Genomic DNA, 14,297 nt, shown 5'->3' with positions numbered 1-14,297 from the left:
AATAATATTTGCATCATGGACAATATGCTATTATAATGGACTGTCAATCACACGATTCACAACTCCTCCAACCAGTAGTGATCCCTCCTGTGGTTGTCTCACTAACTGAGAAAAATAGTGGAAAATGAGGGGTTCCTGAGTTGACATAATACAGGGTGTATGAGTGCAGTCTGAAGAGCTACATGAGAATTAGATGGTGCATGAAGAGGTAAATGGAAGACATCATACACTGCATAGTGGAGCTAGTGGCTAAGCTATTGTGCTCTGACATACAGTGTAAACTTGAATCTAGATTATTTCTAAACACATGAATTCTATGGATCTTTGGCTTGGGGTAAGCTTTGGCTCACAGTCTAATATGCATAGTTACAGATATTTGTACATGTGCCAATTACCTATAGTCTGAGTTACAGTTCCCCAGATGTTTAAAATATGTGGGGTTGTGTTTAACAATATTGGGGGGGAGGGGGAATAATCTTTTTGGTTAAGCTCTTGTTTTAGAAATTCAAAATCTTTTGTTTCCTCACTAGTTTCACTTCCTTGAGTCTTGGCGGGGCTAACCCAGCTGCAAATTTTAAATGCCAGCTTTTCTGCTATTGATAGTTGGATACAGAGGACAGCAATTAAATGTAACATACACACACAGGACTATTACCCTTTCACTAGCACTTTAACACCATTGCCTTGACACTCCAAATACAGCCATTGAGTCAGATTCTCCACTGGTCTGAATAGGTCCGGCTGTGTTCAAGACAGTGGAGTTAAACCAGTTTATGCCAGCTGAGGATTTGGCCCATCATTTTTCTGGCCAACAAGGACTGGCTGAGAATCTTTTTGGAATCTGTCACTGCTATTCTGGCCAGAAGTTACTGCTAAGAGATTGAGGCATTCACTTCTCCCTGTTGCAGTGGTAGCTGTCCCATTCTCAAATGGCAAGTTAATGAGAACGGCCCAAAAATTGAACCTAGGTCTCCTGCCAGACAATGCAAAGCACAGTCACTAGGAACACGGCCAGAGTCCTGCAGCTTTTTTCCTGCTGTTTGTCTCCGTGGCGGCACTGCAGAAAGGAATGGTGTTGTTTGAAGAGTTATGAATCATGTGACTGGCATATTGTTATAATAGAGGGACAAGGTGTGTATCTCAAAAGCTTGTCTTTCACCAACAGAAGTTGGTCCAATAAAAGATATTACCTCACCCACCTTGTCTCTCTAATGTCCTGGGACCAACACACCTACAACTATACTGCAAACATACTGTTATAATAGCACTGTAGCCATTGTGCAAATTATCATAAAAGGTTTTATAATGAGAGAGAGGCTAGATAACACTTTACAGCACAGGGGGCAGTGACTTTCATACAGGTAATTAAGGAAAGCAGTGTATGACACTGAGGTAGATGAAAAGTAAGTGGGAATTAGACCCCCACTACAGTATGTGGTTGAACATTATGCGGTGAGTATAGCGTATATTCAATGAAAGCTCCCTGCAGGCTGGTTCCAGTGTGGGAAGAATAGGAAATGGCAGTGAAGAGGAAGAGAAAGGTGAATGAAACTTCAGTGTCAATTGCAAATAAAACTTAAAGGAGCGTTTTAAAGTAAAATCTGAAGAGAGGAGATTACTAAGGTCCTATTTCCACTTAAAAGAATTAGCTGGTATTAATATATCGGTAGAGCTATACGGGCAATCTCTCAGCAGAGCCACAAATTATACTACCAAAAGAGTGCTTTTGCCAGCATGGCTTACACCAGCTCTCCAAATGGAATAAGCTATCCCAGAAAAAGGACATTGTTTGGTATAGCTGCGTCTACACTAGGGCTTTTGCCAGCACAGCTGTATCAGGGTGTGATTTTTTTCACACTCCTAATGGCATAGATCTGCCTGTGTAACTTCCTTAGGGCAAGTCTACATACAGGTTTTGTACAATATCATGATTCTGGTTAGGGATGTGATTTTATTTTTTGTTGAAGTAGTACCAGTACAACTCCTCTTGTGGGCACAGTTATATTAGTGTAAAGATGTCTTAGTCATGGTCTACTGTGGTTTGTGGGCATAGCTATGTAGGTTAGGAGTGTAATTTTTGCTATGCTGGCAAAAGCCTTCATATAGATGCAGTTAAACTAGTAGTCCAGTCCTTTTGCTGGTATAGCTTATTTCTCCTGGGAATCTGGTATCAGCTATACTAGCAGAAGAGCTTTTTTGCTGGTATAAGTTGTGTCTCCACTTAGAGGATGCATCAGTACAGCTCTGTTGGCAAACCTTTTAAGTGTACTCAAGGCCCATACTGGTATTACTTAATCCTCTTCCCAATTGGGAATAAACTATACTGATTTAAGCACATTTATAGCTATTACCATTCTGGGGGTGGGGGAAGAGTTGAACTGCTTTAACTGTACTGGGATTGTGGGACAATTAAAATAGGACAACTTTTGTGTGTAGACAAGGCCTTGGCAGCTCAGCTGTTTGCTGTTTGGGCTAGAAAAATGAATTTAGGGAGCAGGCAAAAGAGATTGGGGAGGGAACATGAGTGTGTGTGTGGGATGGGAAGAAGATTAATGCATCATTGAGCTTTGGCAAATAAGCTGAATCACTGAATTATTAATGTAGATTAATGTCAGATTTCATTAGTCTTTGTTCTTTGCAGGAGCTCATGTACTTGAATGGATTCCTGTGGGGGAAAATTTGGTCTTGTGGTTTGTCTCTGGAGGTTTCATTTGTTTGTATATAATTATTCAGGAAACGGTATCCATCACAATATGATAAGTATAATGAAGAGGGTAGTGTTTAAGAGAGCAGCCCTTGCCACATTTTCTGATACACTTTCAGTTACTTAAATGTAGGTTTTCTTGCCAATTTAAGGCAGATGTTCACACAAGAACTGATGTGGAGAGTTAAATATTATTTAATAAACAAAAAAGTACATATGCACAAGAGAGGGAAGGTGGAAGAAATGTAACAGGCTAAATGGTTATTATACATCTCTTTTTCATTCTAGTTCTGCACTTAGCAACTGGGCCCTCCCTCTGTTGATTGTAAGAGAAATTCATGTGCCTTATAGCTAATTAACAGTGAAATGAGTTGAATGGCATTAGCACTGCAAGTCTGCACACGTTCATGTTTTAATGGAGGTTGGTGAATTGGTGTCTTGGGGACCAATCTCGCTGACACCTCTTTAGCTGGAGGTACATGATAAATGTTGAGATGGCTTCAGTTGTCTTGACTTTAAGAACAAAAATAAAGCTTGGATGGAACAATCTGTATCTAGTCAGGCTTAAATGCTCTCCTATAAGAAGGCAGTGCATCATGATAACTGCTGGGCCAACAGGCACAGCCGAAGGATAATGCTGATTTTTGAACGTGTCTCTTCACCAGGTGTTTACATCCTTCCACTCCCTGCTGTCAGATGGGTAACAAGTCTGACTAACCGGGAATTCTATCTGCTTTTCTTCAGAAGACTCCTCTTGGTGGTGGGGTCTTCTCTGAAGAGGACTTCTGTTGTCTGGAGGGTGGGGCAATGTGCCTTCAGCAAGGGTTAGGGACAGGGGAAAGCTCTCGCAAGCTTTTTACAAAACCTCTGGATTTCGGATACTTTCTGGAGCCAAAACTGAAATGCTGAAGCTTTATTTTTAAAATGCAACTTGTACAATCATCATGTTCATTTCCAAAAACCTCCATTTTCATTCCTTCCTGTAGCAGCGTCCGCAGAAAATTTGAAGTAACTGGAAAGTCAAACTGAGAAATTAATTTACTGTACTGAGAAAAATTGTACTGTTAATTGTAAAATGTATGATTAAGGCTGTTGACCTAAACACCTCATTTATTAAGGATTTATAAAACGTGGCATCCATGAATTTTTTTTTGTTGGCTTCAAAGACAAAGCTGTGATAAAGCAGCTAAGAGTGTGAACTCTAAGAATAGCAGCCGTCTTCTCTAAAATATGTCATTCTCATCACCTTTTGCAGTGTCCTTCTGTTATTTTGACAATTTTTCTTTCATTAATCTGACCCATTTACAAAAATATGCAGTCAGAATCTTACATATACGGTGAAAAATGCATAAATGTATACATGCATTTCAGAAGTAACCCGAAACAATCCCAACATGCCCTGTAAGCAGTAAATTATGTACTGTATTCATAAGATACCCTTCACACTACAGATTTATGCTAAAAGTATCCTAATGTTTCTGACAGCTCATGTGTGACATGGATATAATCCATAATTCTTCGAGGAGCTAATCTAAGCAGTTTATTTTCCGATACTGCTGATAGGGCTATATCTCTTGATGTCGCAGTAGTTGAGATTCTGATGGTAACATATTGTTTATGGGTCACTGCTTTTGTCTAAAATAGTAGGTTGGAACAGAATAGCAAAGGTTAATTAAGTTTGTCTATCAAGGAAGGACAGATATAGATGTCTCCTGCATTTTCCATGCTAGAATCAAAGTAAGTCAAGGGATGGTGTCATTGTCTTTTTTTTTTCATGCCTCAGAATGTGCTTAGTAGGTTTTAGAAATGAACAAAAATACTCAGAACAGTATTAATGTAATAAAACTGAGCAACTTTTGTCTGAGGATCTCAAAGCACTTCATAAATGTGAGGCTTAGTTCATTAGCACTGCCCACATAAAGTAGGGAAGGTGTATTATCCCCATTTTACAGATGGGGAAAGACTTAGACTTGTTAAGTGACTTGCCCAAGGGTCACACAGCCATTTGATGGCACAGCAGAGCAGGGAACCCATTTTTTTCCTCCCCTTTTAGGTTTAGAGAAGGGAAAGGATCCAATGTTAAAACAGTTAGCAGCTAGTATTATGTATATGTGCATGGAGGCAGGGCCATATTTACACCTTATGCGCCTCTAGACACAGCATCTTCAGAGCTCACCCTGCCTACAGCTGACCTTCGTGTTTTCCATATGGGGTAGGGGGGAGAGAGGCGCTGGCTGGGCCAGCTCCACACAGGGGGGAGGGGTGAAGTTTCTCCTGCCCTGCCCTGCCCCTGGGGACTCATGGGTTCCCTGGGATCTGCAAGGACACTCTGCACTGGGGTGCTTAGCACAACTCCCTCGTTTCCTGACACTCTGCTCCTCCCCTGGACAGCATGGCTCCGAGGTCGTTACTTTACCAAGCCTTTCCCCTGGCTGTGATTGTCCCAGGAACCTCACCGAGGACCTGATCCCAGCCCCCTTTGAACTGTGTGGGTCTTTGTCATCGACTTCAATGGCAGTAGGTCAGGCCCTAAGGGAAGATACCCGTGCTCTCTGGGTGTGTATTTTTTCTGACTTAGTGTTTCCAACATTTGCAGTTTTATCACAGGCCATGTGATATTTGGTCTCAGCTTTCATTTTAAAAAAAAGCATTGATTATTTTTTGAAACATCCATGATTTTGGGGCCCTGACTCATTATCTCTGAATACTTGGGGTTGGCAGTACTTGAATTTTTACAGGGCTGGTGGGAAAACTGAGCAGCCCGGTGCAGCAACCTGATCTCCTCCTGGTTCTTGGTCTGACTGTGATTCTTGATTCTGTAGAGAGCCCTCCACAAGGTACCTGCAGGGCAGGGGAGGTGCTGTAAGGGACCTGGAAAGATGGGCTGGGCTGGACCCACCTCTTCTGCACAACGTTGGGGAGGTTGCCTAGATGGGCTTTTCTGGGATGATCTGTGTTTGTGGAATGTCATTTTCTTTGAGCTCTTGTAACGTTGGTAAAGGTAACGGTTCTGTGGTTGTGTCAGCCATCAGTAGAGAGCCGGAGGCGTTGTGTGTTCTGGTCATTATGTTAAATGACAAGGCTTTCTTTCAGCAGGTTTTAGCACGCAGTCGCATCTGAACAACCTGCCTGTTGATGCAGAGCCCTCTACTGTTTTTTCAGACAACAGCAACAAAAGAATCCACAGCTGCCATTTACATGGTTTCTTGGCGGGCTCATCTTTACTTTGTGTACCATTTTTAAAGCCCCTCTCACCGATTACCTGCCTGCTGTGCACAATCCATCTTTTGACTCTCTACTGTATTTGCGCAGTATACCGGCAACTACAAATACTGAATGGGCCAAATTCTCCTCCTCATGACTTGCAGCTCCCATCAAAGTCCGTGAGAGCTGTGGCCTGGCTGTGCATCTGAGGGCAGAGTTGGGCCCCAAAGGATTCCCAAATGCAAAGTGGAATGATAATGAAATGCAACTGGTAGAAGATGCCTAGAGCTAAGAAACACTGAGCAAGGGCAATACCATACTTACGTGGGATAGGGGCAGCTATCAATAGCTGTCTCCTTTTCTGCCTTGTAAAAAGAGTGATTTGCTGTAATCCCATAACTCTTTGGAAAAGAGGCCTTCCATTACTATCAGTAGCACTAGAGGCCCCAACTCAGTTGGGGTTGTGCTAGGAGCTGTCCTCATCCTGAAGAGCTCGCAAACTTCATGTAAGACAAGTTGCAATAGGTGGATGAAACAAACAAATGGGCTGGGGTGGGAGAGAAGGCAGGCTTGTGCTGTGGGTTTATTTTAAATGCTGTTTTCAAAATGAAAGGGGTCCATGTTCAAGCCAGAGTACAGGAGACTATCAGCCTTGTGTCCTGTCCGCCAGTTTGACAATCTACCTCAGCATCCCGCTGATAGAAAATGTGCCCTAATATTTACGGAAAGTATCGCATAATGAGGGTACCATTTTGTCCCCTGGACACCCTTTTGAACTCTCTGTTCATACCATGAGCACCCTTCTTCTGACGTATCACCAATGATGCGAGAACTCCCAACCTAGCTGAAGGGGTTAATATAGAGCGACTCCCCCTTTCACTGGGTAACGATCTCATAGGTTCCCATATTTAATACAGTGCTAAGGTCATGACTGTTTGGTTGGCTGGTTTTTAACTGTTACTATAAAATAGAATAGCTAAACTCTATGAAAAGGAAACCTTATGGTTCAGATTTACAGTGGTATATATTCTAACCAGATTAATAAAACAAAACCTAAAGCTTTTAGATTTTCTTGAGTGGTTAATTCAATGCATATTCTTTGCAGAGCCAAGCCTATCTGTTGATCGCACTGTAGTTCATAGACTTGGTGTGAGTAATAAGATTATAAAACATGTCTCTTGCCGGCCAGCTATCACATACTAATACTAATAGTTGTTTTAAGTGAGTTGTTTTTTAAGGAATGGGAGAAAAAGCTTTAAAAGGTGTGAAAGGAAACAGATCATCACCAACATCCTATGGAGAAAAGAAAGAAGACATTCATTCAGTGCCATTGAGCAGTTCTTCCATTTTATTGCTGCTCAAATAATATTATCTCCAGCAGCTGATATTTTTAGTGCATGTACACAGACTCACACACACAAAGTTACTTTAAAAGATAGCAGACCTAAAAACTGAGCTGCCTAGAGAGTTGTCTCATAACACAGAACATGACAACTTGATTGTCGAGGGCAGGCAGAGGTGGTTCTTCTACCTTTTGCTCTACCAAGCTCAGCACAGATTGCCCTCAGAGGTGCATGGCTTGAGACTGAGCCTCTGCTGTTGATATTCAAACCCTTAGGAACAGACTAGATCCTAAGTACTTTATACTGATTTTCTGGCTTTCTATATTGTGTTCTTGCCTTCTTAGGTTAGAGGGCATTGTGGATTTGGAGATGGGGTGTGTGCTGAGGTTTATGTCTTTGGCCCTGTCTCCCTATGTTTTGGGGGAGTGCCTTACTGTCTGACCTTAGGACCATTGGTTTGATCTCTTTTAAGCAAAATTTTTTCACCATGTTGCCTAATGAGTTGGCTCCCGAAGTTTGTTTAACATAGGGTTATTACTTACCTTGAATGAAACTTTAATTGGTTTATTTTACATTTTTGTACCTTGCAAGCAGAGAATCATCTTATAAATTAGTATTATTATAATTATATTAAAGATTATACCTTCAGGACTGTAGGTATATCCTGCCTATCTCTAGGTATATCTATAATTGTTTAAGACCATGTTGCTACCATAAAACAAATAGATATGCACCTTAGTCATGTCACTTGGAATTTAATCCCAAAACAAAGGTAGAATACTGCCCTAAGTTTTAGTAACACACAGATTTCTTATGAATAAGACTATGTTAATTCTAATATGGCAGTTTAAATACTGAAAATGAAAATGAGAAGGAAACACTGGAACATGTAGATTTGGAGAGTTCCCCTAACACACTCATTAGCTGTACCAGGTAGAACATTTCCTGTTTTTCTTCAGAGTGTGTTTGGCATGTTTTGTTGGATAAACATACAGGGCCAAATTCTGGTGAAGCCCACGGAATACAATTGGTGTAACTGATGGCAAAATTTGGCCCACTATGTGTAACATGAGTACACTGTACCTTCAGATGGCATAGCTGTACAGGTGTGTCTTTGGATAGATTACAGGTTTAATACGTACTGTGATCATCCTTCCTTTGCCAAAAGCATTTTATCTACTAGTAATTTAGTGACAAACCAATTTGCGAAAGCTAGATAATGTGACCTCCTGAAGAAAGAGAACCCATGTGCCCACCATGCAGATAGAAGTAAGGAATCGTTTTCATCCTCTCTGCACAAGTACTATGGCGGAGAATGATTTGGAGGACCCTTCGGAGGGAGTGGATCAGAAGGAGACCCGTTTGATCAAAAGGCAAGGGATGCATTCTCCCAGGGACGGGGGTTCCATGACCACCATTCCCAAGAGGAAGAGAATGGTGATGGTGGTCGGGGACTCCCTCCTAAGGAGGATGGAGTCATCCATCTGCCATCTGGACCGGGAAACTAGAGAAGTGTGCTGCTTGCCTGGAGCTAGGATTACGGATGTGACAGAGAGACTGCCAAAACTTATCAAGTCCTCAGACCGCTACCCCTTCCTGCTTCTCCACATGAGCACCAATGACACTGCCAAGAATGATCTTGAGCGGATCACTGCGGACTATGTGGCTTTGAGGAAAGAGATAAAGGAGTTTGAAGCACAAGTGGTGTTCTCGTCCATCCTCCCTGTTCAGGGAAAAGGCCCAGGGAGAGACCGTTGCATTGGGGAAGTAAATGCATGGTTACGCAGGTGGTGTCGAAGAGAGGGCTTTGGATTCTTCAATCATGGAATGTTGTTCCAGGAAGAAGGATTACTAGGAAGAGACGGGATTCATCTAACAAAGACAGGGAAGAGTATCTTCGCAGACAGGCTGGCTAACCTAGTGAGGAGGGCTTTAAACTAGGCTCGATGGGGGACGGAGACCTAAGCCCGAAGGTAAGTGGGGAAGAGGGACACCACAAGGAAGCAGAAGGAGGAGGGTGCAGCAGGGGAGGCCTCCCGATTCATACTGTGAAAGCAGGCCAATCGGCTACTTATCTCAAGTGCCTGTACACAAATGCAAGAAGCCTGGGAAACAAGCAGGAGGAACTGGAAGTCCTGGCACAGTCAAGAAACTACGACATGATTGGAATAACTGAAACTTGGTGGAATAACTCTCACGATTGGAGCACTGTCATGGATGGGTATAAACTGTTCAGGAAGGACAGGCAGGGACGAAAGGGTGGAGGAGTTGCACTGTATGTAAGAGAGCACTATGACTGCTCTGAGCTCCAGTATGAAACTGGAGATAAGTCAGTTGAGTGTCTCTGGGTTAAGCTTAGAAACAAGAACAATAAGCGTGATGTCGTGGTGGGTGTCTGTTACAGACCACCAGACCAGGAGGATGAGGTAGATGAGGCTTTCTTTACTCAACTAGGGAAAGTTTCCAGTTCACAAGACCTGATTCTCATGGGAGACTTCAATCACCCTGACATCTGCTGGAAGAGCAATACAGCAGAGCACAAACAATCCAGGAAGTTTTTGGAGAGGTTGCAGACAATTTCCTGGTGCAAGTGCTGGAGCAACCAACTAGGGGCTGTGCTTCTCTTGACCTGCTGCTCACAAACAGGGAAGATTTGGTAGGGGAAGTAGAAGTGGGTGGCAACCTAGGCAGCAGTGATCATGAGATGGTAGAGTTCAGGATTCTGACAAAAGGAAGAAAGGAGAACAGCAGGATACGGACCATGGACTTCAGAAAAGCGGACTTTGACTCCCTCAGGGAACTGATGGGCAGGATTCCCTGGGAGGCTAATATGAGGGGGAAAGGAACCCAAGAGAGCTGGCTGTATTTTAAAGAAACCTTATTGAGGGCACAGGAGCAAACCATCCCGATGTGCAGAAAGAATAGCAAATATGGTAGGCGTCCAGCTTGGCTTAACAAAGATGTCCTTGGCGAACTTAAACGCAAAAAAGAAGCTTACAAGAAGTGGAAGCTTGGTCAGATGACTAGGGAGGAGTATAAAAACACTGCTCGAACGTGCAGGAATGAAATCAGGAAGGCCAAAGCGCAATTGGAGTTGCAGCTAGCAAGGGACGTGAAGGGGAACAAGAAGGGTTTCTACAGGCATGTTGCCAACAAGAGGAAGATTAGGGAAAGTGTGGGCCCCTTACAGAATGACGGAGGATGTGGAGAAAGCTGAGGTACTCAATGCCTTTTTTGCCTGTGTCTTCACAGACAAGATCAGCTCCCAGACTACTGTACTGGGTGGCACAGAATGGGAAGGAGGCGAACATCCCGCAATGCTGAAGGAACAGGTCCAAGACTATTTAGAAGGATTAGACGTACACAAGTCCATGGGGCCGGATGCAATGCACCCGAGGGTGCTGAGGGAGTTGGCTGAGGTGATTTCAGAGCCATTGGCTATTATCTTTGAAAGCTCGTGGCAACGGGCAGGTCCCTGATGACTGGAAAAAAGCAAATATAGTGCCCATCTTCAAAAAAGGGAGGAAAGAGGTTCCAGGGAACTACAGACTTCAATCCCAGGAAAAATCATGGAGCAGGTCCTTAAGAAATCCATTTTAAGGCACTTGGAAGAGAGGAGGGTGATCAGGAACAGTCAACACGGATTCACCAAGGGAAAGTCATGCCTGACCAACCTGATTGCTTTCTATGATGAGGTGACTGGCTCTGTGGATGTAGGGAAGGCGGTGGATGTGATATACCTTGACTTTAGCAAAGCTTTTGATACTGTCTCTCACAGTATTCTTAAAGTATGAGTTGGATGAATGGACTATAAAATGGATAGAGAACTGGCTAGAGCATAGAGCTCAACGAGTAGTGATCAATGGCTCCATGTCTAGCTGGCAACCGGTCAAAAACGGAGTTCCCCAGGGGTCGGTCCTGGGGCCGGTTTTGTTCAACATCTTTATTAATGATCTGCAGGATGGGGTAGATTGCACCCTTAGCAAGTTTGCGGATGACACTAAGCTGGGGGGAGTGGTAGATACCCTGGAAGGTAGGAATAGGATACAGAGTGACCTAAAGAAACTGGAGGATTTGGCCAAAAGAAATCTAATGAGGCTCAACAAAGAAAAGTGCAGAGTCCTCCACTTAGGAAGGAAGAATCCCATGCATGGCTATAGACTGGGGACCAACGAGCTAGGCAGCAGCTCTGCAGAAAAGGACCTGGGGGTAACAGTGGATAAGAAGCTGGATATGAGTCAGCAGTGTGCCCTGGTTGCCAAGAAGGCTAATAGTATATTGGGCTGCATTAGGAGGGGCATTGCCAGCAGGTCACGGGAAGTGATTATTCCCCTCTATTCAGCATTGGTGAGGCCGCATTTGGAATACTGTGTCCAGTTTTGGGACCCCCACTACAAAAAGGATGTGGACAAGTTGGAGAGAGTCCAGCGGAGGGCAACAAAAATGATGAGGGGGCTGGAGCACAGAACTTATGAGGAGAGGCTGAGGGAACTGGGCTTGTTTAGTCTGCAAAAGAAAAGAATGAGGGGGGATTTGATAGCAGCCTTTAACTACCTGAAAGGGGGTTCCAGGGAGGATGGGGCTAGGCTGTTCTCAGTGGTGGCAGATGACAGAACCAGGAGCAACAGTCTCAAGTTTCAGGGCGGGAGGTCTAGGTTGGACATTAGGAAAAAGTTTTTCACTAGGAGGGTGGTGAAGCACTGGAATGGGTTACCTAGAGAGCTGGTGGAATCTCCATCTTTAGAGGTTTTTAAGCTGAGGCTTGACAAAGCCCTGGCTGGGATGATATAGCTGAAGTTAGTCCTGCTTTGAGCAGGGGGTTGGACTAGACGACCTCCTGAGGTCCCTTCCAACTCTAATATTCTATGATTCTATGAATACAGTATTACCATTACACATAGGATTTTAATGTTTTTAGAAATTATGGCTTTCTGGTTTTCTTGCTTACCTTTAACTGCTATAACAGCCTCCCGGTATAGAAGTTCAAAACAAATAATAATGCTAGCTTCCATAAAATAAAAATTTAAAGATATAGTTAATTCTATTTGGGTACTTCAGAAATATCAAGAAATGGAAGGCAGATTAGATTTGCTCAAGGGATTGGAAATAGGATAAACCTTCATTTCTGAGTATGAATCTGGATCACGGACGAATGGAGACCAAAGGTTTTTACTACCTGGGAGCAATTTGGGCTGTTTGAAATGAGAAAGGGTGGTCTGGATTGAGACTCATAAGATCTTAAATTCCATCCCTGGCTCTGACACAGATTTCCTGTGTAACTGGGGAAGTCACTTAATTTCTGTCTGATTCCCTGGGTTTTAAGAATAAATTAATTAATGTGTGTGAGAGGCTCAGATACTCAGTTGATGGAGTCCATATAAATACCTAGATTGGCATGCTCCATACAGTTTCTAGGGAACATGCATGTCCCCATTGTAGCAACTATGAGCACTGATTGGTCCCATGATTGCTTGTCTCTTTGGAGACTCCAAGGACTGAGTGGCCACTGAGATGGAACTATCTGCTGTTCATCTCTTCTACTGTTAGTCGGGTTTGAACACATAGACAGAATGGGATTAGGAAGCTCACAGTGATACTATCTGTGCTGGGAATAAATAGAGGACTTCAGTCTTCAAGCCCTCTCTCTAGCACTTTCCATGTATTACATTTACTGAACAAAAATCCTAGGAAAATGAATGTTTTTTCCTGAGATCTAAGTCAATAAGATGTAAATGAAGGATAGTGAAAAATTTCCAAGATGCAAATAAATCTTTCTCTCCTCCCTTCTGATTCAGATTTTATATACTGCTGTTCTAATTCTTTCTTTAAACAGATGAAAAGCACAGAGAGCCGACATGCCATGAGCTCCCAGTACAGGATGCACTCCTACTACCCTCCTGCCTCCTACCTGGGCCAGAGTGTGAGCACCCCAGCATGTGTTCCACAGATCTTCACTTTCGAGGACAGCCCCTCGTACTCGGAATCTAAAGCAAGCGGTAGGTGCACAGTCAACCCAGACTTAACAGGGGTCTCAGGGTTTTTTTAAATTCACCTTGAGAAGACACCAAAAAGTAGGATTATTAACAGGGTTGAATTTAGCAGCGCTGAAGGTGACTATCGTAATCAGAGTTTACAAAGAGCAATCAGTTTGTGGATGAAGTGTGGTGTTGTGATACATACGATATTCTGACGTTCACTTTATGGCAGTCTGATAAATTAGTGTGGGAAGGAGGGTGCTAGTTTCAGGGTCTTTTCTGCTCCTGGGTTAGTTTCAGTAGATTGCATGAAGAGGAACTAAACACTAAAGGTTAAAATAATGCATATGCTTACTGTGTTTCAATCAAATACATTTCTCCAGGGAAACATTTACACCAGACTGTTCTGAGATGTCTTTCGAAGAAGGGACCACCCTTTTATTTTTTAAAGGCTCTGTTCACTAAATACCCCTTTGAGACCAACCCTTTCATAGGCCTTCGTGGCTTTGCAATCATAGAATCAGAGCTGGAAGGGACCTCAGGAGGTCATCTAGTCCAACCCCCTGCTCAAAGCAGGACTAACCTCAGCTATATCATCCCAGCCAGGGTTTTGTCAAGCCTCAGCTTAAAAACCTCTAGAGGTGGAGGAATCTCCATCTTCCTAGGTAACCCATTCCAGTGCTTCACCACCCTCCTAGTGAAAAACTTTTTCCTAATGTCCAACCTAGACCTCCCCCCCCCTGCAACTTGAGACCGTTGCTCCTGGTTCTGTCATCTGCCACCGCTGAGAACAGCCTAGCTCCATCCTCCCTGGAACCCCCTTTCAGGTAGTTAAAGGCTGCTATCAAATCCCCCCTCATTCTTCTCTTCTGTAGACTGAACAAACCTAGTTCCTTCAGCCTCTCCTCATAAGTCCTGTGCTCCAGCCCCCTAATCATTTTTGTTGCCCTCCGCTGGACTCTCTCTAACTTGTCCACATCCTTTTTGTAGTGGGGGTCCCAAAACTGGACACAATACTCCAAATGCGGCCTCACCAATGCCGAATAGAGGGGTATGATCACTTACCGTGAT

The 14,297-nt window shown here is 43.4% G+C and overlaps 1 protein-coding gene and 1 long non-coding RNA gene across 2 annotated transcripts in view; one reads left to right on the top strand and one right to left on the bottom strand.

The window, feature by feature from the left end:
• DMRT1 (doublesex and mab-3 related transcription factor 1) overlaps positions 1 to 14,297 on the top strand; it is a 90,701-nt gene that overhangs the window by 36,371 nt on the left and 40,033 nt on the right. Inside the window, exon 4 of the mRNA XM_067568896.1 lies at positions 13,085 to 13,247. Coding sequence (XP_067424997.1) covers positions 13,085 to 13,247 — 163 coding nt within the window. The remainder of the gene's footprint in view (positions 1 to 13,084; positions 13,248 to 14,297) is intronic.
• Positions 2,884 to 13,295, bottom strand: LOC137166970 (uncharacterized). The gene is made up of 2 exons (XR_010923902.1): positions 13,160 to 13,295; positions 2,884 to 3,716 (listed from the first exon to the last, which is right to left on the bottom strand). It is a non-coding gene; the product is annotated as an uncharacterized lncRNA (long non-coding RNA).

The sequence above is a fragment of the Emydura macquarii genome, unplaced genomic scaffold (assembly GCF_026122565.2).
Source record: "Emydura macquarii macquarii isolate MOO-44397 ecotype Brisbane River unplaced genomic scaffold, CSIRO-AGI_Emac_v2 contig_2897, whole genome shotgun sequence".
NCBI classification, from domain to species: domain Eukaryota; kingdom Metazoa; phylum Chordata; order Testudines; family Chelidae; genus Emydura; species Emydura macquarii.
The sequence above is the reverse complement of the archived record's forward strand: the minus strand, read 5'-3'. Positions and strand labels throughout refer to the sequence as shown.